The sequence below is a fragment of the Aaosphaeria arxii genome (genome assembly GCF_010015735.1).
Source record: "Aaosphaeria arxii CBS 175.79 unplaced genomic scaffold BU24scaffold_1, whole genome shotgun sequence".
Lineage (NCBI taxonomy): Eukaryota > Fungi > Ascomycota > Dothideomycetes > Pleosporales > Aaosphaeria > Aaosphaeria arxii.
The window spans coordinates 3,784,979-3,809,940 of record NW_022983474.1 but is presented as its reverse complement, the minus strand read 5'-3'; the positions used below and the strand labels follow the sequence as shown (position 1 = coordinate 3,809,940).

At 49.7% G+C, this 24,962-nt stretch overlaps 11 protein-coding genes across 11 annotated transcripts; 4 read left to right on the top strand and 7 right to left on the bottom strand.

Moving 5' to 3' along the window:
- Positions 1-1,350: 1,350 nt before the first annotated feature.
- BU24DRAFT_332796 (mating type protein 2) lies at positions 1,351-1,617 on the bottom strand (the record flags this gene model as incomplete). Its single annotated transcript, XM_033523049.1, has 2 exons — positions 1,351-1,475; positions 1,527-1,617. Coding segments are annotated over 2 exons (216 nt in total), but the record flags the coding sequence as incomplete, so codon positions are not given.
- Positions 1,618-4,200: 2,583 nt separating this feature from the next.
- BU24DRAFT_27335 (uncharacterized protein) lies at positions 4,201-4,997 on the bottom strand. The gene has a single exon (XM_033522613.1). It carries the CDS (start codon positions 4,664-4,666, stop codon positions 4,235-4,237), a length of 432 nt encoding a protein of 143 aa, XP_033390073.1. The 5' UTR covers positions 4,667-4,997; the 3' UTR covers positions 4,201-4,234.
- Positions 4,926-7,210, bottom strand: BU24DRAFT_27346 (DNA lyase-like protein). Its single transcript, XM_033522614.1, has 3 exons — positions 6,890-7,210; positions 5,332-6,841; positions 4,926-5,275 (listed from the first exon to the last, which is right to left on the bottom strand). Exons 1-3 carry the CDS (start codon positions 7,104-7,106, stop codon positions 5,185-5,187), a joined length of 1,818 nt encoding a protein of 605 aa, XP_033390072.1. The 5' UTR covers positions 7,107-7,210; the 3' UTR covers positions 4,926-5,184.
- A 218-nt stretch (positions 7,211-7,428) lies between these two features.
- On the top strand, positions 7,429-8,525 carry BU24DRAFT_383945 (COX6A-domain-containing protein; the record flags this gene model as incomplete). Its single annotated transcript, XM_033524825.1, has 4 exons — positions 7,429-7,600; positions 7,682-7,706; positions 7,908-8,067; positions 8,117-8,525. 4 exons carry the CDS (start codon positions 7,429-7,431, stop codon positions 8,162-8,164), a joined length of 405 nt encoding a protein of 134 aa, XP_033390071.1. The 3' UTR covers positions 8,165-8,525.
- Positions 8,441-11,026, bottom strand: BU24DRAFT_362512 (uncharacterized protein; the record flags this gene model as incomplete). Its single annotated transcript, XM_033524183.1, has 7 exons — positions 8,441-8,571; positions 8,617-8,782; positions 8,840-9,245; positions 9,294-9,430; positions 9,479-9,706; positions 9,761-10,266; positions 10,315-11,026. Coding segments are annotated over 7 exons (2,286 nt in total), but the record flags the coding sequence as incomplete, so codon positions are not given.
- An 892-nt stretch (positions 11,027-11,918) lies between these two features.
- BU24DRAFT_417362 (uncharacterized protein) lies at positions 11,919-12,708 on the top strand. The gene has a single exon (XM_033526704.1). It carries the CDS (start codon positions 12,215-12,217, stop codon positions 12,527-12,529), a length of 315 nt encoding a protein of 104 aa, XP_033390069.1. The 5' UTR covers positions 11,919-12,214; the 3' UTR covers positions 12,530-12,708.
- Positions 12,709-12,935: 227 nt separating this feature from the next.
- Positions 12,936-13,973, bottom strand: BU24DRAFT_446681 (CIA30-domain-containing protein). The gene is made up of 2 exons (XM_033530782.1): positions 13,851-13,973; positions 12,936-13,801 (listed from the first exon to the last, which is right to left on the bottom strand). The coding sequence occupies exons 1-2, from the start codon at positions 13,927-13,929 to the stop codon at positions 13,077-13,079; spliced, it is 804 nt and encodes a 267-aa protein (XP_033390068.1). The 5' UTR covers positions 13,930-13,973; the 3' UTR covers positions 12,936-13,076.
- On the top strand, positions 13,898-15,824 carry BU24DRAFT_417360 (mitochondrial carrier protein-like protein rim2). Its single transcript, XM_033526703.1, has 3 exons — positions 13,898-14,460; positions 14,518-15,262; positions 15,321-15,824. The coding sequence occupies exons 1-3, from the start codon at positions 14,279-14,281 to the stop codon at positions 15,537-15,539; spliced, it is 1,146 nt and encodes a 381-aa protein (XP_033390067.1). The 5' UTR covers positions 13,898-14,278; the 3' UTR covers positions 15,540-15,824.
- A 302-nt stretch (positions 15,825-16,126) lies between these two features.
- BU24DRAFT_417359 (uncharacterized protein) lies at positions 16,127-17,786 on the top strand (the record flags this gene model as incomplete). Its single annotated transcript, XM_033526702.1, has 4 exons — positions 16,127-16,419; positions 16,596-16,731; positions 16,848-16,970; positions 17,046-17,786. Coding segments are annotated over exons 1-4 (823 nt in total), but the record flags the coding sequence as incomplete, so codon positions are not given.
- BU24DRAFT_417357 (eukaryotic translation initiation factor SUI1) lies at positions 17,763-19,000 on the bottom strand. Its single transcript, XM_033526701.1, has 3 exons — positions 18,814-19,000; positions 18,619-18,696; positions 17,763-18,462 (listed from the first exon to the last, which is right to left on the bottom strand). The coding sequence occupies exons 1-3, from the start codon at positions 18,839-18,841 to the stop codon at positions 18,221-18,223; spliced, it is 348 nt and encodes a 115-aa protein (XP_033390065.1). The 5' UTR covers positions 18,842-19,000; the 3' UTR covers positions 17,763-18,220.
- Positions 19,001-20,100: 1,100 nt separating this feature from the next.
- Positions 20,101-21,062, bottom strand: BU24DRAFT_339939 (uncharacterized protein; the record flags this gene model as incomplete). Its single annotated transcript, XM_033523209.1, has 8 exons — positions 20,101-20,190; positions 20,261-20,277; positions 20,329-20,426; positions 20,493-20,504; positions 20,572-20,588; positions 20,649-20,680; positions 20,749-20,799; positions 21,026-21,062. The coding sequence occupies 8 exons, from the start codon at positions 21,060-21,062 to the stop codon at positions 20,101-20,103; spliced, it is 354 nt and encodes a 117-aa protein (XP_033390064.1).
- Positions 21,063-24,962: the final 3,900 nt, after the last annotated feature.

The window sequence follows — 24,962 nt, the reverse complement described above, 5'->3', positions numbered from 1 at the left end:
AAAGGACTATGGAAAGGAACCAAATTCACCTGCCAGGACTGGAGATCCTTGACGCGTCCACGGAAGTAGCATACCGTGACCAGTGAAGTGACCACCACCAATATGTCCTAAAGAAGCCATGAGCTCCATATCCAGGCCGAATGTTCCATCTGAATACGCCATCCGATTAATCCGTATGAAGTTCCTACCAATTGTGCTGTGCTGATAATCCGAGGGGGTATAAGGCGCCTATAAGGAGAAGGCATCTGGTTGCAAACTTGGTCCTGAGCATGAGCCTTCTCTCGTGAAAGAGAGACCTTGCTGTACGGTGCCGCGTGAGAACCAGATGATCCGAAAGAAGCCCGTCATATAATTTCGATGTCGTTGTCGCGTTTGCATGAGGAAAAGAACCCATTCGTGTATGAAGAAAAGAAAGTTGCCCATTAGTGGATAAGAGAATAAAGGAAACCGTCCGTGTATGAGAAAAGAAACCATCGATGGGGGTGGGTTCCGAGAAAATGGGGGCTTGTGCAGGGAAGGAAGACCAAGAACTGAGGACCTCGTCTAAAAAAAGAAGAAAGCCATGGATGTGTGCGCAAAGGTGGGAAATTGGGGACATCTAAGATGTTCAGCATTGAGGCGGTTTCCGTGGGAGTATTAGGGGCGATAAGTTCGATCGTAAAGAAGAACAGGAAACAATGTTCCCTGCAGCCACTGTGCATGAACCCGTAAACAAGAATCAGGAATGAGTGGTTCGTCCTTGCCATATGAGAGCATGTCAGCTACGCAAAAAGTTCGCAAATCCATTGCAGGAGGATGTGTAGTTGCACAGAGATGCCGAGGGAACCTCCATCGTGATGAGAGAAAGTACCGTAGCCAACGGGGACTTTGAAAGGCGATAAAAGACATAGCTGTCTACGCCTAGAAGAAGTCCTTGTAGAAGGTAGGAAGGGTTGCATCCTCATCGGCGCCGAAGTGGAATGCCAGTTCATCTTCGCCATTTTCCTCGGCAGCGAAAGGCTGTCCAAACTCTTCCTCAAGCATAGACTGACGCAAAACCTCAGCCTGATGAACGTAGGCAGAGTAGAAAGGAGAAATTTCTTCCTGGGGAATTTCGCTGGCTGCAATGGGAGACTCGTCCGTGGAAATAGCAGTGTTGGTAGCTGAGAACGCAAAGTCGTTCGATGCTGCTTCGGGGCTATCATCGGTAGTGGAAGTCACTGAGGAGGTGTTGGCGAAGGCCTCAGCAACTTCAGTAGTGAAAGCCTCCTGATCGAAATTGGCGGCCTCTGCATCGGTGCTAGCAACAACAGATGCTGCATTTCTAGCCTTCAGCTTGCGAGACTGGCGCTTCTTTTTCTGGCCGGGCTTGCGAGGGGTGTACTTGTAGTTAGGGAACTCTCGCTGATGAAGTTCCTTTGCCAGCTTAGCTTGAGATCTGTAGTGATCCTTTTCGGCAGCGGACAATTTCCTCCAGCCCTCTGAGCAAATTGTAGCTGCATAATATTAGCATTGAGACCAAACATGTCTGGAGGAGGATGACTTACAGATCTGCTGTACGGTGAGATTAGGGTTTTTCGCCTTGAGCTCCCTGTGTTTCTCGTCTCTGTAAAGCATCCAGCAATTCATGGGACGAGGAGGATTCTTGCGACCGCCAGGGCCAGCTCCAGTGGGGATTCTGGGGTTCTCAATGTCATCATCCGGCTCCATGAATGTTGTATCGTCAGTGGGGATGTCGAAATCAGTGAAGTTGGCGTTGGTGGTTGGCGACGAGACTGAAGGCAATGAAGCACCGCCTGGCATCCACCTAAGATAGAAGACGCAGTCAGGCTCTTCATCCAGGACAAGGTTATAGCCGGTGACTTCAACGACTCGCAAAAGAAGCTGAATACGTGTCTCATCACACATGTTGTTCAAGCTAAGCTGAGGAATGCGGACACGGACAAATCCAGAAGCAAAGTTCGTGACAAAGAGCATCACATCAGATTCATCTAGAACCTGGATGCTGTTTGGAACATTTGCTTCGGTCTGAAAGGTGGAATCGAACTCCGCAGCATCAAACTGCATATCGGAAGGGCCCATGATGGGAATCATTGACTGATCCATTGTAAGAAGTATTTGGTGAGGAATGAAAATCAAAGTAGAAGACGAGGAGCGTAAAAGGGTATTGATGGTTGAAAGTATAAAGGGTTGGGTTGTCGGCGCAGGTCAAACGTAGGTGTAAGGGAAAAAGTTGGTGTTGGGGAGAAGGTTGAAGGCGAGCGGAGGCGGCCTCAAATACCTTCCAGTAGGCAGGGTGGCTGGGAGGCTAGTTAGCAACCTGGGAAATTCTCACTTGAGCAGAGAGAGAAATGGAAGTGAGAGGAGGACGAGAGCGACGAAGTGAAGGTGAGCGGTGGCAGGTCCAGTGACCGACTTACCTGCCTATGAAAAGCGACGGGATTGGCGGTGTGTAACAGGGCACTTGTTTCATTATATAAAAGTAAAAAGAGAACAAGAGCATGTATATTAAAAGCAAAGTAAATTATGATGTTTTGTAGTAGCGGCGGCGGGGTGGTGGTGGTGGTGGTGTTGTTGTTGTTGTTGTTGTTGCTTTAGCTTAAGCGACTGCTTTTCGTCTGGCGAGGCGTGAGTTGCCTAGTATCCAAAGCAACAGATTGGTGAGATGTATAATCCGAAGAGGGGAAACTATACATAAAACATGTTAATTTTCGTCGGCAAGATCCGTGCCTGAGTTTTACTTTAGACACTGAAAGTGCGGGAGTGAAGATTGAACTGCAAAAGAGGTGGCTAGTTGTGTCAAGATGTGTCGCCACTGCGCAAACAGTGCCTTCACCTTGCTCTTCAGTCTGAAGAGATCCACTAAGGGGTTGGGAGTTTTAGCTAGAAAGAGATTTGCTCATCTGCGAGAGAGATGACGTATATGATGTCCAATCTTGAGGTAGTGGGAAATAGGTGAAATAGAGCCAGACAGTACCGCGGTATTCCAGCGGTTACCGACAGAGTGCTCGTGTTGTGATTACTGTTCGAACCGATCAGCCTGGCTGGCAGAGACTTAGGTTTTCCACGGAACACGAGTCTGGGAGTTAAAAGGGAGTCGCGAAGAAGCTCCAACTAGTGGATTTTCCACAATAGATTGGGGTATATCGATGGTGTTGCGTCTGTGCAATAGGCTAGTTGGGTTACAATTTTTGAGGATTAAGTCCTCCCCATTATCTATATTTGAATTCAGGGGATTGTTGATCTGATCCTGTTGAGTACGGAGCTTGATGTTTAGCTGTCACAGAATGTAACTTTTGATTGTTGGCGCAGTTTTCAATTCTTGGTTTCGTCTGATGGTGACTGCAAAAGAGGCGTGGCTCTAATAATGTATCTTTGGTGAATACTCCGTCAGAGAGTTAGTAGATCATACCCTATAGATGCCTTGTCCAAAGGCTACCTTAGTGGGAAGGAGGTTAATATATATATTATCGACGTCGTTAGGAAGGTATGTGCGTTTTCTTAAGATCAGTTATCGTGAACTGACTGTCGTCCGATGTCGCGTCTAACCGATAATGTTCATCCGTATTGCATTCGAAAGCCGCTTCACGGCCAGATAAAACGATGGGAAATTCAAGGTTAATCCACTCTAAGGAGAGTGGTATCGGCCGAAGTCGTATGGTGGGAGCAGTCAACCTTCTAAGGAGGTTCCCTCTTTTATGATGCATTATCAGTTCGGGACAAGTCGAATTGCAGTGGGAATAGCGACTGAGGTACTTACACTGTAAAGATTTCGATTCAAAGTTGAGTCTGCAGTGGAACAGTTTGTTAACAAATTTAAGTACAGTTACAATTCAAAGATAGGAGGATATACGATGAGAGTTGACAATCAGACAGGGGGTTGGAACAGGCTTTTGTGCTGATGTGTGATCATATTAACATAACTATGGGCATCTAAGAATAGGTCTAGATTAGCAGGTGGACCTAACAAAGGAGCGTGGAAATATCCTTCCTCTCGGTGTCAACCCAGGGCACTAAACCAAGCTGTGGCCAAGATATCTAACTTTGACCAACTGCCTTTGTATCGATGGATGTCAGAGAAGACGGCGTGCATAGATGGTATTTGTGCAGTGTAAGCTCAGTTTTCTATCCAAGCCATCCACTTGAGCAAGGATCTCTGCTGGATTGCCTCTGTCAACGCGCATAGCTCTAGAATTCGACAGAGGCCAGCCTTTTCCAATAGTACCGGCAAGACATAGGCTGTATATGGACGAAGCTAGATGTCTGGGTGTCGGATGAGGCGTAGCGATATAGGGGCATCAAGACATGGTAGAAATCTTTGTTTGATGAAGCGGGCTACGACAAAGCCAAACGCCGTAGTGGGCGCCACCCAAACTGAACGCAAGGATAAGGCAAGAGCAAAGCCCATTACAGACGAAAGCAATGCGTTGAAAATATTCCAAGGCCGTAAAGAATTATGTTCTAGGCCAAGACAATGTGCCCTTCCAAGTATTGGACCGCTGAACATCAAATGATAGCTTCCCTGTTCTGAATCAGGAGAACTTGTCAACGAATCGCCTCGCGTGACGTCGACAGGCTCGTCAAGATACAAATCAGAAACTAACGAGAACAAAACTTTGGCAATAATCATACAACCTGTTCTAGCAACTTGAGAGTAAGAAATCATCAGGTTTAATCCAATTCCCATTACTGTTAAGGTCGATTAGGTGAGGTTCTTGTGCTTAGTAACCAATAAGGAGGGTCCACTGCGTATGGAACGGGAAGCGTCGACCCCACACGCCACCACCGCTATCTCTTTAAGGTAATTCCTGTCCTCGTCACGCGCATTTGCAGCAACCGTCATAACTATTACTCGTACATGTCATGTCCAGAGGATCCCTCCTCGCCTCCCACTTAAAGGTCCCAACATTCCAATAACGGGATTCCTCACAAAGGGGGCATTTCACCCTTACACCCTTCTGTACAGATCGAATGGGTCCGGGACATACCGCATTGCGTGCCTTTGCCAGGATCGAACCAGCCAACACTGATGATATGCCCTCATGTAGTGCTTGCTCTTCGCAATGGTGGTGCTGATTTGAGGGAAGAGTGCTCTAGAGAGTCGTCGGAGAGCGCCTCGGAAGGTACAGGCAGGCTTGTGCAAAGCATTATTAGCCAAGCGGGTAGCAAGCTTTCTTTGTCCAAAGACCTTCCGCATCGACGTCTTCACCCTGCGCTCTTCCAATCACTTGCCCAAATGAATGTCGGGCACCGCCATTGCGTTCCGCGCTCTTTCTGCCCTGTTGGTCCGACCGGTCTGTCAATGGAATCGTCAGTGGCTTACAAAGAGAATCTGCAATTACCAAATCTTACCTAGGGCAAAGATAGAACATCCGCCCACAATTAGCGCCAGGCTTCTTCGTAGTATAGCTAATGCACTCGTCGCCGTGCCCCTCACAGCGCGGTAGGGGTTTCTTGGAGAACAATTTTGTCCAGCCCTCCTTTGAGGCTTCTGGGTCAATGAATGGCTCCGGATCAAGGACGGATGCGGAGACAGAGGAAGGCGAAAGCATCGGTGCTATATCTGGCCCAGGCGATTGCCTATCCAGTGAGAGTGAATCTGATATTTGACTCGAATGATTGGAACTGGGCTCGGGTTTCGTCGAGCTAGTTCTGGGTGCGAAAAACCCTTTGAGAGATTGCTGTCCTTTGGCGAGCGGTTTTGCGTTTGAGGCACCCATCGATGGTTTGGATCGCTTCGTGGATTTGGCTGGCGATGCGGGAGGAGGACGTTTTTGCGATATCTTACGAGGACTCATCGGAGTTAAGTCAGTGGACGTTTGAGTGGTGCCGCTTTCAGTCTTCGCATCTTGTGAACTTTGGGGTATCGATGAATCGAGAAGATGAACCCCATTGGAGGCTGCGTTTGTTCCCAACGGCCCTTCAGTTGGGACTGAGGGTTTTCTGGCGAACATCGCCTTGATACTCTGACGGCCATCGAATTCAGGAAGCAGCTTGCCTGACATCGCCAGCAGGTTTTTGTTTGGGTCGAATTCCTTGCATCGCTTGCCGTCTTGAAACACACCGGAGGGGTTGAGTATATCTGTGATGTGGACTTGCTCGCCGCACCATTCCACGACATCCTTCGTCGTAGCATACACAGGGCAGTGATCTGAGCCCATCAAGCCTTCCTGAATATTGGAATCACAAAACCAATGGCTGATCTCCTTGTTGCACAGAACATAGTCAATTCGAGAACCAAAATTTCCAGGTCGCGCATTGATCTTCTGCTCCCAGTGGGTATACATGCCTTCTCTAGTGGAGTGGAACTCGCGGCAAATGTCCCACAACACCGGCTCCTCCCTTCCTGTGTCACGTTCGCCGATAACTCTTCCATTGCACACAAGTTGGTTGAAGAGACGCCTATTTGGTGAACTGAGATACGCATCCAGACCTTCCAATTTGATTTGCTCAAGGGAATTCGCTGTGTCGATGCCCTCTCTAGAGACATTGAGATCGCCAGTGAGGATGACATTCTTGCCCATCTTGACAAGGCTCCGTATGCGGGCATCGAGGGCGCAGAGATACCCATAGCGGAAGCTGTCCCTTTGCCCGTTGCTGTTTGCTGGGCTGTAGACGCCAAAGAGAACGAAGGCCGGGAATTCAAGAGCAAGGCAACGCCCTTCAGAATCAAGATATAGCGGATCAACTCCCCAGTCTGCTATTTGGTCCTGGCTAGGATAGCCGCCGATGCACTCATTTTCCGGGAGTTCACGATATGCCACAGATGAACCAGGAGGATGTAGAACACCTAGGAGACCCTCTTCGGCTCGAATAGGCGCGCAGGCAGATTGACGTGTGTATATACCAACGCCCGAGTAACCTATGCGTGTTAAGCGCTGATAGATAGTGGTAGAACAAGAATCTGTACCTTTCTTATGCTTCGGTAGACTGAAATAACAGTCCCAGCCGGGGACCATCACCATGTCGTCACGAAGATCCTTCCTTTGAATCTTCAGTTCTTGCATGATTACGATGTCGGCCTCTAATATATCGAACATGGCATTGAAAGTTCTGTTCTCGCGCCATGGTTGATACCCGAACGGGTTACGGATGCCGTTGACATTCCAAGTCGTGATGCGAACCATTGCTGCCACCAATCTGAGCCACTGACGTGAGACATCACTTGTGCGCAATGAAACGTATCTATTTCACTTCAGTAAACGCGTCTTGTTAATCTCCAGTAGTTTTGGAACCTGGAACGCGGCTAGGGACGTCTTGTTAGTTCGATCAATCACGACGTCACGTTTGTCAGACAGCTAGGACAAACGAAGCAAACGCGCCAAGCCTCACCTGATGTCGCTTCCGTGCATCAAGCTCAACTTCAACCTTCGACATCTCAAAGCATCCCACCAGCTCCACGCCCCCAATTGGCAACTCTCCACTCCACCACGACCGACAGACGCAACAATGTTCGCCCAGCGTATGATGTTCCGCTCCTCCCAGCGATTCGGCGTCGCCCGCAGCGCCCTCCGCCGCCGCAACTACAGCTCCGAGAGCCCGAAGCAATTCGCTGGTGCAGAGGACAACGAGTTCAACCGTGAGCGTGCTAAGATTGCAGAGCACGCTGGTGAGAGCGGAGGTCAGTCATAGCTGGAATCCCCTCATCTTCAGCCGGGGTTAGATGCTATTTCGAATGACTTGCTAACTTGGATCCTTGCAGAATTCTGGCGCAAGCTCACTCTTTAGTAAGGCTTCCACAACATTCCCCAATGCTATCAAGCATTCAATTGCGCTCGTTTGGGCACTTTGATTGCCTGCCGTTCTATCACCAAACCTTCCGGTGCATGAAACAGATGTTTTGTGGCCCTCCAAAGGACTCTACCAGCCGTATCACGCCATCTAAGAAAGCGCTTCCGGGTTCACAATACATACTAACAATACTTCAGCGTCGCCGTTCCTGCTCTCATTGTCGCTTCCGTCAATGCCAAGATTCGATGGGACGCCCACTGGGAGCACGTTGCCCACGGACCCAAGCTCGAGGACAAGGTTGAATACCCATACCAGAACATCCGCACCAAGAACTTCTGGTTTGGCGACGGTGACAAGGTACAGCATGCCAAACGCCAGAAGAAGCCATCGCTGACCGAGTTTATAGACCCTTTTCTGGAACGATAAGGTCAACTACCACAAGAAGGACGAGTAAATCGCTTCATGCACTTCTACAATATCCCTCTGTATAACAAGAACAACCATCAAACATGGAGGAACCAGTCCTGTGGAATTGGCATTGTAAATAGACAGGGCGCACGCTCGCTGCAGGTGATCAAGACTAGCAATCTTATTTCTTTTGTCGAGATCACTACCAAGCTCCGACAATCTTGGATAGCCGTGGATTGTTGAACACATTTCCTCCGAACAAAAGTGTCTATGGAACATTGTTCTAGTCAAGAGCTTCTCCGATAAGAAGTTTTGCTTTGCCCTCCTCCCACACTCGGTTGTGATTATGAGCCCATTCATCAGCAACCTTTTCGTCCCCACGCAACTTTGCAATGAAAGCCTTCTTCATCAACTGTTCGCATTCATACTCGATGTCTTCAACCTTCTTGAAGTCTACCCAATATTAGCCAACTTCCTTCCGGTAGCATTCTTACTCACAATCGCGGGCTCGGTCTAGGTAGAGATCGGCGCGGCTGATGTTCGCCGCGTAGGAGCGACTACCATTGGCGCTAGACGGGTCATCCAGACCAGCAAGGCCCATGTATGAATCCGCTATATTCGAATAGAGGGTTCCGATCAGCATCGAATCTGAGTTTTCTAAGGACTGGAGGCAATTGTTAGTTAAGAGACTGGGCCCATCCCCGAACGTGGGTGTACCAACCTGTGGTATTACGGCATGGAGCAGCCTCATTGCTGCTTGATACTCGCCAATCGAATTCAGAACATTACATAGCAACCCCACGGCTTTCCACAAAGCTGGCATCAGCCTAGCCTTGAAGGCCACGTTGGCCGCTCTTAATGCGATACTGAAACCTCGTTGTGGGCTTCCCACCTTCGCGAATAGCGTGGCCTTCGCGATCAACATGTTGACACGCATGATGATATCAGCGCCCTCTTCTCTTAAAGAGGTCACTGTATCTTCAATCATGGCGAAAGCTTGATCGTAATACCCACGTGAGATGAGGTAATCAATTTGAGCTTCGGCCAGCACATATGCGAGTTCAGGGTCGGTCGATGTATCTGGCTGGAGCAAGGGAATGAACGATTCGCAGGCATCCCAGTCGGTGCTAATCGATCAGCACTCTGCAATATGAGAATCAGACTTTTTTTCTTACCGTCGAATAGCCCTCTTAAACTTGATAAGGCCTGTACCAAGGAAGATGAAGCGATGGAACTTGAGCGTTCGATGAAAGGACGGGTCGATCGTGTCCATGTGATTCAGTGCATCATCAAAACGACCATAATTCATAGCCTGCCTTCTTAGTTATATTTCAATCAACGTATAACGCATTTCGCTTACAGTAAATGCACGGCGACTAATAGCTCGCATAACATCATCAAAGGGGCACCCATCCTGGTAGCAATCTAGAAGGAGGTCGCAGTGCATGTGTGACAGGTGCGTAACGCCTAAGCGGGCGTATATTGTAGACTGCAGAAGTGCGTGACTGCCATGGTTGTTTATGTGCTCCCTTATGTTCAGATGTGAAGCTTGGTACATGTACTCAAACGCACGAACGACCGAATCTCCCTGCATTCAAGTGTAAGCGATTGTCAGCGAAGCTTAGATAGTGCGGGAACCAACCGTCCCGAGGAATAAAGATGCCTCATTCAGCAATGTAGAGCTCAGCAAAGGGTACATCTCTGATTCTTTCGCCCTTGCCTTGAGATACGTCAATCCGTCCCGTTCGGATCCCAGCGTGCCCATGTACCCAGACGCCTTCAATTGTTTAGGGTATGCTTTACTCATATGATTTAACCAGCTCAAGCTGAAGTTCAAGCAGTGCATGTCTTGGTTCTCCCGCGCAGTTGTAATTGCTTCATTGATAGCAGCAACGGCCTCGCTGAAACAACTAAATTCTGCCTGCAGAACCGCCATATGCAGAAGAGCGTACTGATAGTGAGTCCGCTGCTGTGTTTGCACAGCATAATCGAAATATTGATGTAATCTATCAAAGGCCGAGGTGTACTCTCCTGCCTTCCACGCATCAAAGAACTCCACTAGATGTGTTTGACGCAAAGCGACCCCAGAAGGGCCAAACATGGACCGCAACTTCACTCGCATCTCATCTGACACCCGACAACCAAGGCCTAAAAGGTCAGATACATTCCAAAAATGATGATACAGCGTGTACTGACTTTGTAATTTGTCGCATTGAAATTCAAGTAACCGGCTAAAGTCCTCTACACTTAGTGCGTCACTCGACACAACCTCATCAGCAAGGTCGCCATAGGCCAAGTCGAACAACTTATCGCCAGGCCCGATACCTAGCTCCGCTGCATTTCGATCGATTCCAGACGTACCCGCCAGACCTGCGATCCTCTTGTTCCACTGTGCTGTGGGTGCTCGGTAGACAATGAACGATGACCAAACTCTCATTGCATCGTCAAATGGCAGTCGGTGGAATTCTACCTGCATCCTTCGGACAAAAAGCCCTAATGGAGATGCCTGTGCTAACAGCACTTGGTCTTGATATTCTGGTTCTATGCGATCTGGGTCTCCAGGACCTCTGGCTAACAAGTGGCCACTGCTCTCGAAGAGTTCGTGCAAAGCATGGAATGAATTGACCTCCCACATCTGCTTGAGAAATATGTCTAAAAGCGTTCGGCCCGGCATATTGGAAGCATGTCCTTGGAGGACCTCTTCAAATGCATCAATCGAAAATGAAGCATCGTGGTCTTGGCGACTGTTCCGTCCCCGCGCGAATGAGGATGGCCTGGGAACATTTTGCGAGAGAATGAATGACAAGACGGGTATCGTGGCAGAAGAAGGCAGGACAGCGTCGCAGTATAATTTGACCAAGACAAGTAGGCTGACCTTTTGCGCTGTCAAGTAGCGCGAAACAGACATGGTGGGGCGTGGATCTGCGTGAAACCTGGGGGAGCGCGAGGGAATTTGGTCGACGTAGCCAGAAAGATCTCGTGCTCGTTTTAGTTGCGATTACACAGCCGGGATTGAAAGGTGATGCTCGTGGCTGCGCACTGTTCGTTGGTTCTTAAAAGAGTTATGAGTTATGAGGTTGTTCCCGGAGGCGAAGAGGTCGCGCCGAACAAGCGCGTTGTCATGTGAGCAGCTCCTTCACTCCAGGACTCGCAGGAAAGGGCGAGGTCTATGTAAGTGAGTCAATGCGCCAGACTTTCTAAGAAATCTACAAATATTCATACATGATTGTTCGGTCGAAAAGTGGTCAATTGTTTAGAATTGATATAGGGAATTATACAATGGGTGGTCTGTGCATTCTCTCATATAAATTTACCAGACGCTCAGACGTGAGCAACCCGCACCGTCGACCCCTTGTACAATACGTAGTTGGCGTACGTAGGGTAGGGTAGGGTAGGGTAGAGTGACAGTGAGCAAGTAGGTCGATACAAGGGGGGTGGTGCTTGTGCGGGTTGAACAGGCCAGTGCATTCTCTCATACACATACCTACATAGAAATTCTGTCGATTTCTAGGTATGTCAAAGACGCACAGAGGTGTCTAACCTGCTCAGGCACCCCCCTTGTACGTAGTTGGCGTAGGCGTACCGGAGGTAGGGCACGTACGAGTAGGGTACCGGTAGAGTGACAGTGAGTGAGCAAGTAAGGAGAGAGGAGAGAGGAGAGAGGGCCCACCCTCCAGATTCAACAGATACATAATTACCGTTTTCTCTAGGCGGTTACTTGTCAGGTGGACAAACGGTAATTGATGGGTGGCCACCAATTTTTTCCTCAGTGGCCAACAATAAGAACAATTATACAAAAACACTTCTTGAAAAGTCCTTTTTTATACAATTTTAATAGACTCTGCCCTACTCCTAAGCTTCCTAACCCTCCTAACCCTCCCCTAAATCCTAAAACTAACCCTAATCCTAAGTGTTTTGCAAGATATATAGGTAGGTAAGGAATGCCGAATCAGCAGGTTTGTGCATCGACGGGCATGTGTGTCGCGTCGGTGGAAGAATGAACGGATGGATGGATGGACGGGTATGGATTATGGGTTATGGATTATAGGCACTTTCTAGACGGGATAGTGCTGGGCTATTTAGAGGATAGAGGGCAATGCTGGCTGTGGCCACCACTTTTCCTCAGTGGCCGACAACTCTCTTGCAACTCTCACAACTCTCTAACCTCTCTCACAACACTCTCCCCTCTCTCACAACACTCTTACAACTCTCTCACAACACTCTACCCTCTCTCACAACAGTCGCTCTCACAACACTCCCTCTCTTACAACTCTCTCCCCTCTCTTACAACTCTCTCCCCTCTCTTACAACTCTCTCCCCTCTCTTACAACTCTCTCCCCTCTCTCACAACACTCTCTCACAGCACACACACAATCTCTCACAACACTCTCTCTCTTACTTACTCTCTTGAGACACCCTCTCTCTCTCTCTCTCTCTCTCTCTCTCTTACAATACTCTATCTCTTACTTACTCTCTTACAACACACGTTGTGGTAGACTGAGATATAGCATTAGACAAAACCTCAGCTAAAATTTGAGTCAGATTTTAGTATTTTTTAACCCCTGATAATACGCTAATTTATAATATACTTTATACATTATAATAATCTATGTTAATAATTTATAAAATTTTGTTCTAATTCTATGTTAAAGTGTTTTATTTTCCTAAGATCAGATCTTGGGATAATGGCGGGTTTGCTTTGGATACCTAACTAATGTGCGAAAAGGATGGTTACGAATTGTGAGAGGCAGAGCAGTACGGAGTACTCGTAGAGAGAGTATGTGGGAAAAATTGATTGATTTAGCAAATGGATGCGTGTAATAGTTCATGGTATGTACCTCATTGATTACTAGAATATCTGGCTTCAAACAAATTATGTACATGGCGTTTCAAAGCATGTCCCTATGTCAAGTACGAAGAAAAAGGGCCATCTCCTTGGGGTTGAAGGCAACTTTTGATTACGCCGAGCTTTGTGGTTTTCTACTTGATAATGTGGGTTTGCTGAATCCTCCCTGCCTTGACGTAGTCATAGGCAACCCGCTGACCGCCCCAGTCACATTGCGCAGAATCTCGTCATCCGGGCCTGCATTCGTTGCCCACACCTTACTGATACTCAGATCGTAAGGCCCCTGGATCCTATCAATGAGTGCCGCGCCGACCGTCCGGACTTTCTGTGTCAACATTTCCCGCTGCGGCTCGACAACTTGCCCGTGGTTCGTTCGAACGAACTCGTTCCACTTGATCAGAATAGTCTCCCATTCGCCCGGAGTCTTCGAGTGTAAGCGATGCTGGTGGATGTCTGTATGAACGATCGACTCGGTCTGTACATTGACAAAATATTTGCGACCATCCGACTTGAAATGGATGGCAAGGTAGTTATATGGGTCGACGTTCCATACGGACTTGCCAAAGATCGTGTATCCTTGATCATGTGTCCTCCACCCGGCATAGCCTGTTCTCTGGACGTGCGGTTGGTTCTTTGGAAGCTCAATCGATATGTTGCCGGAGAATCGGGCGTGTGGTGGCTCCTTCTCCGAAGCCGGGACGAAGTCAAAGTTGGCCGTGGAGAAACCGCCAATATCCTTATCGCTCATACGTTTGCATCTTGTGAGGGAATCTTCGTCATCGAATAATATGAGCGGATAGGCCTTTTTCGGGGTGGATATTGCCTCAAATTTGAGTGCTGGAGAGCTTTAGTGATGCGAGCAAGACGAAGCAATGTTACGACATACCGACATTAGACAGGCGCTTGAACTCGTCCAAGCTCCGCCTTATAAACCCGGGGGCAAGACACCGTGCAGTTGGCTGCATTGTTGTTTTGTGTTCATGTAGGAGCACAGTCCAAAAGAAGGAAGCTGGTCAATTGGAGCTCGTTCATGGATTCGGTACTTTGCATGACGAAACGCGGAGGTTTGCGGCGGCGGCGGCGGCGGCAAACCCCGCTAGTCCGCTTTGGAGTGGAACTTTTTCTCGAATTTCCATGCAGGAAGCCTAGCCTTCATTTACTGTCGCCATCACCTGAACTCTTTTACCTTTTCCTATATACCAGCTGTTCGACTGTACTGCATTCTAGAGTACCTATTAGTACCTATTAATTCCTGTCCTCTCAATCGGGACTTCCATTTTCCTTCAATCTTTTCCGGTCCTTCCCGAATCCTCAATGACAGTCGAACACGCCGAAGCTCCTCGATCACTTCGAGCCAGCAGTGCCCAATTCAAACAGACCCTGACACAATCGCGAGAAACCGGCGATGTAATTCCTCCCAAGCAACAAGATGGATCCACAATCAGTGCAAGCGCCACACCTTTTGCGAAATCATGGGCGCATTTCATTGCAGGCGGGTGAGTAATGGCGATTGTCGCATGGGCATTCGCCGCCGGTAACTGATATGACAATAGCCTGGGTGGCATGGCATCTGCAACACTGACTGCACCACTTGACGTTCTCAAGACTCGCCTCCAATCAACCTACTATCAACACCATCTCGTTGCGCAGCGTTCTGCGCGTGGATTGCCTCCAATCGAGACTATGTCCCTCGCCCGCAGCTCGTTGCTCCACATCCGAGAGACCGGAGAAATACTATTTCAAGTCCCAAAGGTGGAGGGATGGAGAGCGCTCTTCAAGGGACTCGGTCCTAACCTGATTGGAGTGGTCCCTGCGAGGGCAATAAACTTCTACGTCTATGGCAATGGGAAGAGGATCATTAGCACATATGGCAACAATGGACAAGAAGCGGCTTGGGTGCATCTCGGTGCTGCCGCATGCGCTGGTATAGTTACTGGAACGGCGACGAATCCCATCTGGCTGGTGAAGACTCGATTGCAATTAGACAAGGCCACACATGCGGATGGAAAGGGACGGCAGTACAAGAATGCGTTCGACTGTACCATGCAGACGATACGGAAAGAAGGAATCTCTGGTCTGTATCGAGGATTGACCGCGAGTTATCTGGGCGTGACCGAGAGCACACTTCAATGGATGCTGTACGAGCAAATGAAGCTTTCACTTGCAAGAAGAGAGGAAAGAGTTGCAGCAAGCGGGCGCGCACCAACGGTCTGGGATCAAACTGTTTCCTGGACTGGCAAGCTCTCTGCAGCGGGAGCAGCAAAGTTCGTTGCAGCCTTGCTCACATACCCACACGAGGTAGGTATCTTTTGTTCCCTTGGGCTCTTTCGACTGTATGCTGATCAGGCTCTACCAGGTCGTCCGAACCCGTCTCCGGCAAGCGCCCCTCGAAAACGGCCACCTGAAATACACAGGATTAGCCCAATGCTTCAAACTCATCTGGAAAGAGGAGGGAATGGCAGCGTTGTATGGCGGACTGGTTCCCCACATGCTGCGTGTGGTGCCTAGTGCCGCTATCATGTTTGGTACCTACGAAGGAGTGCTCAAGCTGCTTGGTACCAGCAGCAACATGTAATATGGAAAAAGGGGTGCGAACATCATTTCAACTGGCGTCTTTCTTCCTCTCTTTTCAGTTTCAGCATCTCCATGGCGTCTGGCGGAGGGTTCATCTGCGGTTACCACCTTCCACCTTCAAAACAATACCCACTCAACTTCTTTCCACTACTTGTAATATTAGGCACACAAAAGTAAATGCTTGGGAGATCCAGCTCATGTACGATACACGATAGTCTTCCAGTCATCACATAACGTTCCGAGGACCTGGTCTGTAAAGTAGAACAATACAAACGATAACGACATCTTTGAATAAGTTTGGACCCATTGTAGAAACTTTCGCTCTCAATGTCTACATAGACGTGCTTAGAGCCACGGAGATTATGAGACTAAACGTCGTATCTCGTAGCTAAACGTGTAGTTGATCTAATTGAAATAGAACAGTAAGCCGAAGGGTTGTCCACCTGACAAGTAACCGCCCAGAGAAAACGATATCTGTTGTGTTCAATTGAATCTGGAGAGTGGGTGATGTTCCCCTCACGTGACCCCGCAATCCCGCAGCAGAACTTTGGGAAATCTCTCCCGCGAACCTCTCCCCATCTGCGAAATCTATAGCTTAGTCGGTTCACGCCTCGCCCACGCCCTCGCCCACCACAAACATCCCATAAAGATGTCCACACACCTCCCGATTCGGTCACTGCGGCCAGCCCGCCACCAACCCATCCTTCGATTCCCCGCCGCCCGCCCATTTTCCTCCGCAATCGCACGCCAAAGACAAGTTCCAGATGCCGCAGGGCTTAAATCGCACGCACGGAATCGGCAGGACAAGGCGCCGCAGGTGTTCCAGGCAGAGGCCATGCGGGGCCAGGACTCCATGATGGACGATCTGGGACTGTTTGCCGGTACGAACTCATCCTCGAAGCCGGCCCTGTTCACTGAATGAAGAATTGGCAATTCCTGGGAAGTGGTGGTAGAACCACGAAGCAGCTGCTCCCAACACATGGAAAATGCCATTCCTTCTTTTCGGGATTCTGTCAAATGACAGGAAAGGGTTACATCGGGACTGACTGGTAAACAGGAACCTTCATTCGAGGCACGCCTCCAAGCCTAGCACCCTCGAAGTTTTCATCGCCCGCTGCCTGGCGGCAAGCGCTCAGGACACGAGCTGGATACGAGTGGAAGTATTTGAAGACAAGGTTTCAGGACAGAGTAGGGTACGTCATTGAAAAAAGGACTGGAAAGAGATCGGCTATCCTCCTTCGTCCCAAGGAGTTTGATTGATTGGAACACTCAGAAATGAAGGAAGCCCGAATACTAACGTGGGGAGCAGTCGTTTATATTATTTCTTCGGATTGACAAACTGGCGCTGGAGGGAGAGGCCGCGTTTCAAGTCAAAGATTGCCCGGGCCGCGGCTGTCAGTCTGCATCAGAGGATGTACAAGGCCTTCGCAAAGTGCGTAGCTCAACCCGCCAACGTCCCTTTGTCGCTTCTTATTTGCTAATGCTGAATGTTTCCCCGCGCGCACAGGAACGATGAGGCCGCCCTCAAGAACGTCTGCATCTCCGGGATCTACGAACAATTGACCCAGCGCATCGCCGCCCGACCCGAGGACATGAAGATGACCTGGGAGCTCGTGTCCGCGGACAAGCGCCCCAGGGTGGTCTCCCACAAAGCGACCAAGTTGCCCATCCCGGGCGAGGAAGACGACAAGACCGCACCGACCGCACTCCGACAGGTGGTGTACCGACTCAAGACCAGACAACGCCTCACCATCACACGACGGGACTCCGCCGCCTCGAGCCAGCCGAAGTCAGCGAAGGGGAGGAGCCCGAAGTGGTCGCCCGACGGACACAAGATCCAGGAGAAGAAGGCCGAGCCGCTCGTCGACGTTCACGAGAAGGACGTCATCGAGTACGTTGTCCTGCAGCAACGCATGTTGAGGGGAAAGATGGAGGGCTGGAAAGTCTGGGGTTTTGCTTCTCCGACAACGTTGGAGAAGATTGAGAAGGATAGGAAGTATCAGGACGACACTGAAGCATATCAAGCAGCGAACCCGGGAATGATATAGATCCAGGAAGAAAGCCCTCGAAACGTGGGATGTGTAGAATCGGAATTTGGGCGTGTAACCTGTAGGACTATGGGAGTGTAGGCCCTCCCAACATTGTATAAATCATTGACAACACGATGCTCAACTTTCTTCATTCTTTTGAATCACAGAGGCTAATAGTCGAGCAAGTTATTCACCTGTAGGACTATAGGAGTGTAGGCCCTCCTAATATTGTATAAATTATTGACACCACGATGCTTAGCTTTCGTCATTCTTTCAATTCATAGAGGCTAATAGCCAAGGAAGTTATTCAGACATGAGTAGCAAAGAGAAACACATGGTGGCACAAATTCGAATGCAATAAGCCATTATCGTTCTGATAGAAAATGATGACCGACTGCTCGTCCTATAGAAAAATACACACTGCAGCTTGGCATTAAACCCAGGAAAAGAAAGTGACCCTATCTTCTGTCAAACTAACTGAAAATACCCGTCTCCTTCGATCCTAGTGATTGTCATTGTTGCTGCGTGCCTGCCGGTTTCCAGCTTCGGAGCAGCCGCTTTCCGCTTCAGGAGGGGGTTGACCCAAGCCGATAGATGAGATTGGCTTGTGGCTCACTGCAGCGGGGCGGTCGCGCTCGTCGCGCGAAGCTGTCTAGAAACCGTGGACTTTGATGTCCTTGTTATCGAGACCCAGGCCTTCCTTCTTGTTGGTCAGGAACTCCTGCACATCCTTGCGCTGGTCGCCTTGCAACTGGATGACTTCGCCCATCTCGGTGTCGGTTACGATGGTGCCATTGCAGGCGAATTGCTTCTTGATGACCTTGAGGATCTTCTTCTGGTCGAACTTCTTCGGCAGTCCTTGGACTGTGGTTAAGGTCTTGCGGCCATTACGCTCTGTTGCCCGATATTAGTACGATGTTGCAACAAGCGGTGAGATAGGCTCCTTGCGGAGTGCACAGCCGGCGACGATAGGTTTGTGGAGTATGGGCGACGGAAGGGGAGACACTGAAGAGGGAATCGCACGCCCGGAAAGAAAGGGGAGCGACGTACGTTGGATGCGTATATGGATATAGTTCTGTGTTTGCTTGGTTTTCTCGCCAGTATCCTCATCGGCCTCGGCGAAGGGGTCTGTTGCACACCGGAAAAAGTCTTCGTCAGCATTTCTCGATCGTCACAATGATTGGAGAAGAGAGGGAGAAGGGGAGATGTAAGTTGGGAGTCTGTGAGATTCTGTTATCAACATACCGAAGGTCTTAAGATTCTCGATGCTCATAAACCGCTGCTTTCTGGGGGGTTTCTCGGGGTCGAGTGGTAGGATTGATGCAACGTTTCGTGCGACTGCTTATGAAAAGAGCAGAGCGCGATGTGAGTGTGTTTTGCGAAGTGAGTGGTGGAGGTGTAGTGTGTGCGAGTGTGAGTGTGAGTGTAAGAGGGATGAAGAGAGTTCGTTGTACGGAGCAAGTACTCTGTGTTGTTGTAGTTGGGAAAGTGGGCAAGAGAGGGAAGGGAAGGCGGGGGAAAGCGGCGGAGGCGGCGGCGGCGTCGTCTCCTGCGGCTGTGAATTGAAGGACAGGAGCGAATAGGGTGACTGGGTTTTCTGGGCCCTTCCTCTTTCGGTGTCACTGGTGTGTCTGAGCGCGCCGACTTTGGCTTTTGGCTTTTGGCTCTCGCTTGTGCGGTCGAGACGAGCCACCAGACCAGACATCCAGACATCTGTCACAGAGTCGGACAAGTCATGCTCCTTGCTCCGGGTAGAGGAGAGAAAACAAGGGTAGTACGGAGTAAGATGCCTGAATATCAGAACAGCAAACGTACGAGTTACAATCCCGACCAAAGCGAGAATGATGGTGCAATGCAGATGAAATCATGCTTTCCTCTTTGTTGAGCTTCCTGCGGAACGTCTGGGTGAAGCTACCTAATCTGCCCATGTAACTGGTGACTCCAAAGTCTCGATACATTGTACATGCACCTACATGCACCGGATCGCAGTCCGAGTAGTAAAGTCCCGCTGGTGCCTTAGGCATCTGTCGCGATTCACGGCATGGTCGTACATACAACAACTTAGCAGCATCAACTTTGGAAAAGGCATCCAAGCCACCGGCACCGGTGATAACGATATCTCGCCTTGTTCGACTCCCAATCGTCACTGTGTGTAGCGTATGTCGTCAGGAGACAATATCACAAGCGCTCGAAGCGTTTGCTCCGGATGCCGATCCCGTTTCCGCTTTGAATGGGTGATGGATGTGTCACATTCCAACAAACAGATTGAGTCACCAAGGCTCTACCAACGTTACGTCGACCATGAGAATGAGAGACAGGTAAGGCGTGGCATGCATGTTTGCCTGCTACTACGGCGTACATGAGGAGGTGTGCATGATTGTGCCCAAAACCACGGGTCGTTTAGGTTGTTTGTCTTAATATTATTATACTAGTACACTGCATCTCATGGCGAAGATCTTACACGGACACAAAATGCTTTTGCCAAGACTGATGCATCCTGAACCCCAAAAGGAAACCATCCTGACAGCAGACTTACGAAGGGGGTGCAGCCGCGGGAGCTTCCGTACCAGAGCCCCCTAGAACGCGACCTTGCTGGGGTGGAAGTAGAAGTGGCATGTAGCCCTTTCAGTGACACAAAGTCAGTGCTCTGCATCAAATGGGAAGATGACAGTGGCCGTGATGGGGGACTTACAACGACGAGAGACATGACTGCATGACCGTTAGCGAGGTATGTTGAACAGTGGAGACAGGTGCACTTACGGGCCATTCCAACGGAGAAGAACGCAGGGGTGGTGGATGACTGCTTCTGCTCTGCCGTTTCGGCGAGCCACGACTGGATGGAGAAGACCACAGCAACCCTGAGGGAGGTAAGGTTAGTGATGGTGGAATCAGACATGAGCGGCGACAAGAAGGGTCAAGCATACCAGCCGATCATCCTGGAGAAAGGAGGGACGAAGCGTTAGAAACAGCAAACACAGAGGGCCACATGTGACGAAGACCTACTTGTTCCGGGTGAAGATCTGAGACACCATATCAGCAGTGCAACCTACAGGATGGGGATGGGTATAGGGAGAACTTACGGCGGCCATTGGGAGCGTGCTGGCCATGGTACCTGGACGAGCATATGGTTAGAGGGATAGGAGGGATGGAGGCGACAAGGACGATATCAGATGGGCTTACTGGACATGTCGGTATCATTTTTGTCTTTTGCGGGCTCCTGGTAAGGGACGACTGGGTAGATGTTAGAAGGCACGTGACATTTGGTGATGATGACGAGAGTCGGATGGGGAGAGCCTGAGGTGGCTATTCTCTGGGCCAGGAGCCAAAGGTGAACACGGGAAGGGGTGCGGCGGCAACAGTGGTTCGAGTTGTCGGGTGTATGGGTAGTGTAGGATGATAGGACAGGACAGGACAGGATAGGACAGGAGAGGACAGGATAGGGGGATAGCAAACATACTGAGGTCGAAACGTCGGAGATCCTTCTTTGAGGCCATGATGTTGGGGAGTGATGCAGAGCTGGAGATGGGGAATGTGGGGTTGCAGAGGTATGGTGGATGATGGGATGAGATGGGATGGGGTGAGACTGTGAGAGAGAGACGGCGGTTGGTACTCGTAGTAGTACGGGAGTAGTGGTGGTGATGGGTGATGGTTGGTTGTAGTGGCACAGTGGACTGTGGGAGACTGGGAGTGGAAGTGGAGGTGGAGGTGGAGGGCATTCACTTTGTTGGGTTCGTTTTCACTGGCCCCCCCTTAGTTCCGGTATCACGGTATCTACCATCTACTGTGTACTGTGTACATACGGCCACGGATTCAACCCACGGAGAGGACCGCCAGTGGTGTCACTCAGTCCTGCAGACTGCTGCACTGTTTCTATCTGCCTCCCTGCCAACCTGTCTTTGCCGAAATAACGCGATAAACCCCATGGCAAAGAAAAGAGACGATGAAGATGCACTGCACTGCATTCAGACACTTGGACTCTTTGGGTAATCTGGCACGCCTTTCGTTTGGTTTTCTTCTTTTTTTCCCTTTGCTTCTTCCCTTTCCCTCCCCCCTACACAGTACGGAGTACATATCTCACTCATAGTCTAGACCTTCCACTTGCACCTCCAGAGTCGAGGAAGCGAGCTTTGGAAGATGGAAGAAATAATACAATACATACAATACAAGTCAAGTGCAACGGGGTCCAGAAGGCGGGTTCCCGATTCCGGATACTCCCTGATTAATTTAATAATGAGAGTTCCGAGAAGTGGCTCGACCTAGAGCGTACAAGTGCAGTGCAGGACGCTTTGGGGTTGCGCGCACAATTACCGAATATGTAGGTACCTACGGAGAGGGTGATGGCACAGCATACCCGTCTGTACTGTGTATGAATGCGAGTAGGCATGTCTTCCTGTGCAGTGCAAGGAGTAAGGAGTAGTTATGCATCAACCATTATTGATCTGCCTGGGTAGGTAACAGGCTGCGTTTGCGTTTGCATTTGCAATTCCAATTCTAATTCTGTTTCCGTTTCCGTTGCCGCGCTCACGACTCATTACACGACTCCCAAGTTACGGACCAGGGCTCGCATCGCATCGCATCGCATCGCATCGCAACAGCACACACTGCACTCTCCGCGTACTTTGCACACTTCTGCACAGGCTAGGCCGCCTCCGTTGCCGCCGTCGCCACCACCACCACCACCACCACCACCACCACCACCACCATCCCATCCTCCATCACCCTTCATCCATCACCACCAATCACAGTCTGCTCATGTCAATTCAATCTCTCCTTCTGGACTTGATGGGCGAGACGACCCGAATCCGATCTGACTGGTGTTGCTGCTCGTGCTACTGGTGGTGTTCGTGGCCGCACCGCAACGATTACCGGACTATTGCCGTTCTTGGTTGAGGTTGAGATTCCTTTCTTTCTGTTGTACTAAGTGGCTGGATCGTCGGCTGGATCGTCGGCTGGCTTGCCGGCTGGAGGATTGCGATGAAATCAGTGTGTGTGATGTGTTGTACTGATAGATAGGCCAGTACTCGGTAGGTATCCGTCCGTCTACGGTAGTTACAGCCTTGCAGGTAATCAAGGGAGGCCCTCGCCCTCGCCCTCGTCCTCGTCTCGACTACTCTCGACTCGTGAGTGGCAGTCCGTCCACTAGTGTGTCATGGTTCGCAGAATCAACAATAATGATAGCAAGCATGTCCAGCGTTCCATAGCGACCTCGTAGGCAGATGATGACAGCGTGCAGTGGGCAGACACAGGACAGGGTCGTCGCATTGGCAAAGTTCAAACTTCAAACAGACCATGACACGAGAATGGGTAATCTGTCTAGGTAGGCAAACGGACGCTGGCGCGTGTTTGCAGCTGGGTGGGTATGTGTCAACGGCATATCAATGTCTGGTTGCACCAACCAGGCAGTGCAGTATGTACGTATGTATGTATGTGCAAACGTTGAGCGCGCGCAAACCGACTTTGACACCCGACATCCGCGGGGGGTAAGCCTCGTAGGTGCGTACTTGTTGTTACGAGGTATCATTATTATCATTGCGACTCTGGGAGGAGAAGGCGGGAACTTACATACGACGTAGGTATTTCCGTAGGCGCACGACTATCAGGGTTAGTTTAGGGTTTACCAACGGAAAGTATTAGTAAAGAAAAATATAAGGCAAAAAGGGCTGGCGACGAGGTCATGTACGACGGTCGGTACCAACAGCGAGACTACGAGCCTACGAAGCTACGGACCCGATGGCGTGAAAATGCCGGTAGGTGACGGCAACTACGAGGTACGAGTACTACGAGTATGTAGACTAGGTTTCAGTTATGGTGACAATTATGGGATCATGGAAATCATTTTGCGAGATTTCCTCTTGGGTACTCTTGTGAGTCGTGACTGTGTAGTATGTATGTACCTATCTACGTATCCTGTCTGTGAGCCCCGTCTGCACGGGCAAGCTACCGACGGGTGTTCCCCAAGGTTGTGTAAGGGAGTTGGATTCGTCGCATCACTTACTCTGTATGGAGTACGGAGTGCACATTGATTGACTACAGTTGTTGTGCGTTGGAGTTGATGATAATGATGATAATGTGTATGTGTGGTGTATGAATGGCAAGAATGCTATCAAGGACAGTCGGAGGATGTCGAGTATGTACCTCGTAGATTGCATTATTGTATATACGGAGAATTGGTTGGATGGATGGTTGGATGGCTGGATGGTTGGATGGCTTGCTGGGCTGAACGTATTGCTTCTGCTGGGTGCGTATGGCGTATGGAATATGGAATATGGAATATGGTGTATGGTGAATGGTGAATGGTGTATGGTGCGCACTGTAGTCTCCATGGCGCATCAACTCCGGAGCATTATTGTTCATATTCATCATCATTATTGCTTCTCTCTGTCTCTTCCTGGGCATCTAATTTACTACAACGTCCGGAGTATCTCGGCCCATCCCACCCTATCCTCGCCGGCATCCCATTCCATCCAGTCCCATCTTGATGACTTGATCCTTTCTTCTCATGCCATGCCATGGCTATCTTGCCTCGCTGGACTCCGTACAGACTGTAGTCACATATTCCCTAACTACTGGCTAATTCTTTTCCCCCATGCCCCCCATGCATACCATTACTTTTAACCCATTAACTATTATTGAACCATCCCATCCCATTAACCCATAGCCGTAACGCCCATTACCCATGTCCCTTGCCCCCGTCTTCCCTTCCCTTTCTTCCCTTCCCATCGGGCCCATCCCATGTCTTTTGCGTTTGCATTTGCGTTTGCCCTTCGCTATGCCTCTACCCGTTACCTACCACTCCGTAGTTACTATGTAGCATCGTCGCCGTTCTCCTGTATCTATCCGCTGTTGACTACTACGGTGTGTGTCGTTGTGGATCTCCAGTATATCAATTGTGTACGGATATGCTGTTGTAGAACAGCTATTACGTCGTCACGACGACTGTCCTGCGGCTAGATGCTGTCAGTAATTACTTCAAGTCTCTCGTACACAGACAGGACCGAGGACTTGAAGTACTTGTAGAGCAGCCAGTCCCACTTCCGCTGATCGTGCCCGTCCCTTTTTCCACCCATTCATTCCACTTCCCTATCCCTGCCTAGGTACTCCGTACTCGTAGCTAGTGAGGCACTTCACTGTACTTAGGTTAGTAGTAGGTATACCTACTCATACCTACCTAGGTACCTAACCTAGTTGATCCTTTTCCCTGCCGATTTCTCCCATTTCACATCATTATTCATTCGTAAGATAACTCAAAATCCACCCAATCCACCCAATCCACCCAATCCACCCTATTGTAATCCACTGATCCACTCAACACCTCACCTCACCTCACCTTCGAGTACTCCCGATCTCGAGTCGAGTCTCGTCTCCGCGTCCTTATCCTCCTCCTAAATCCTTAT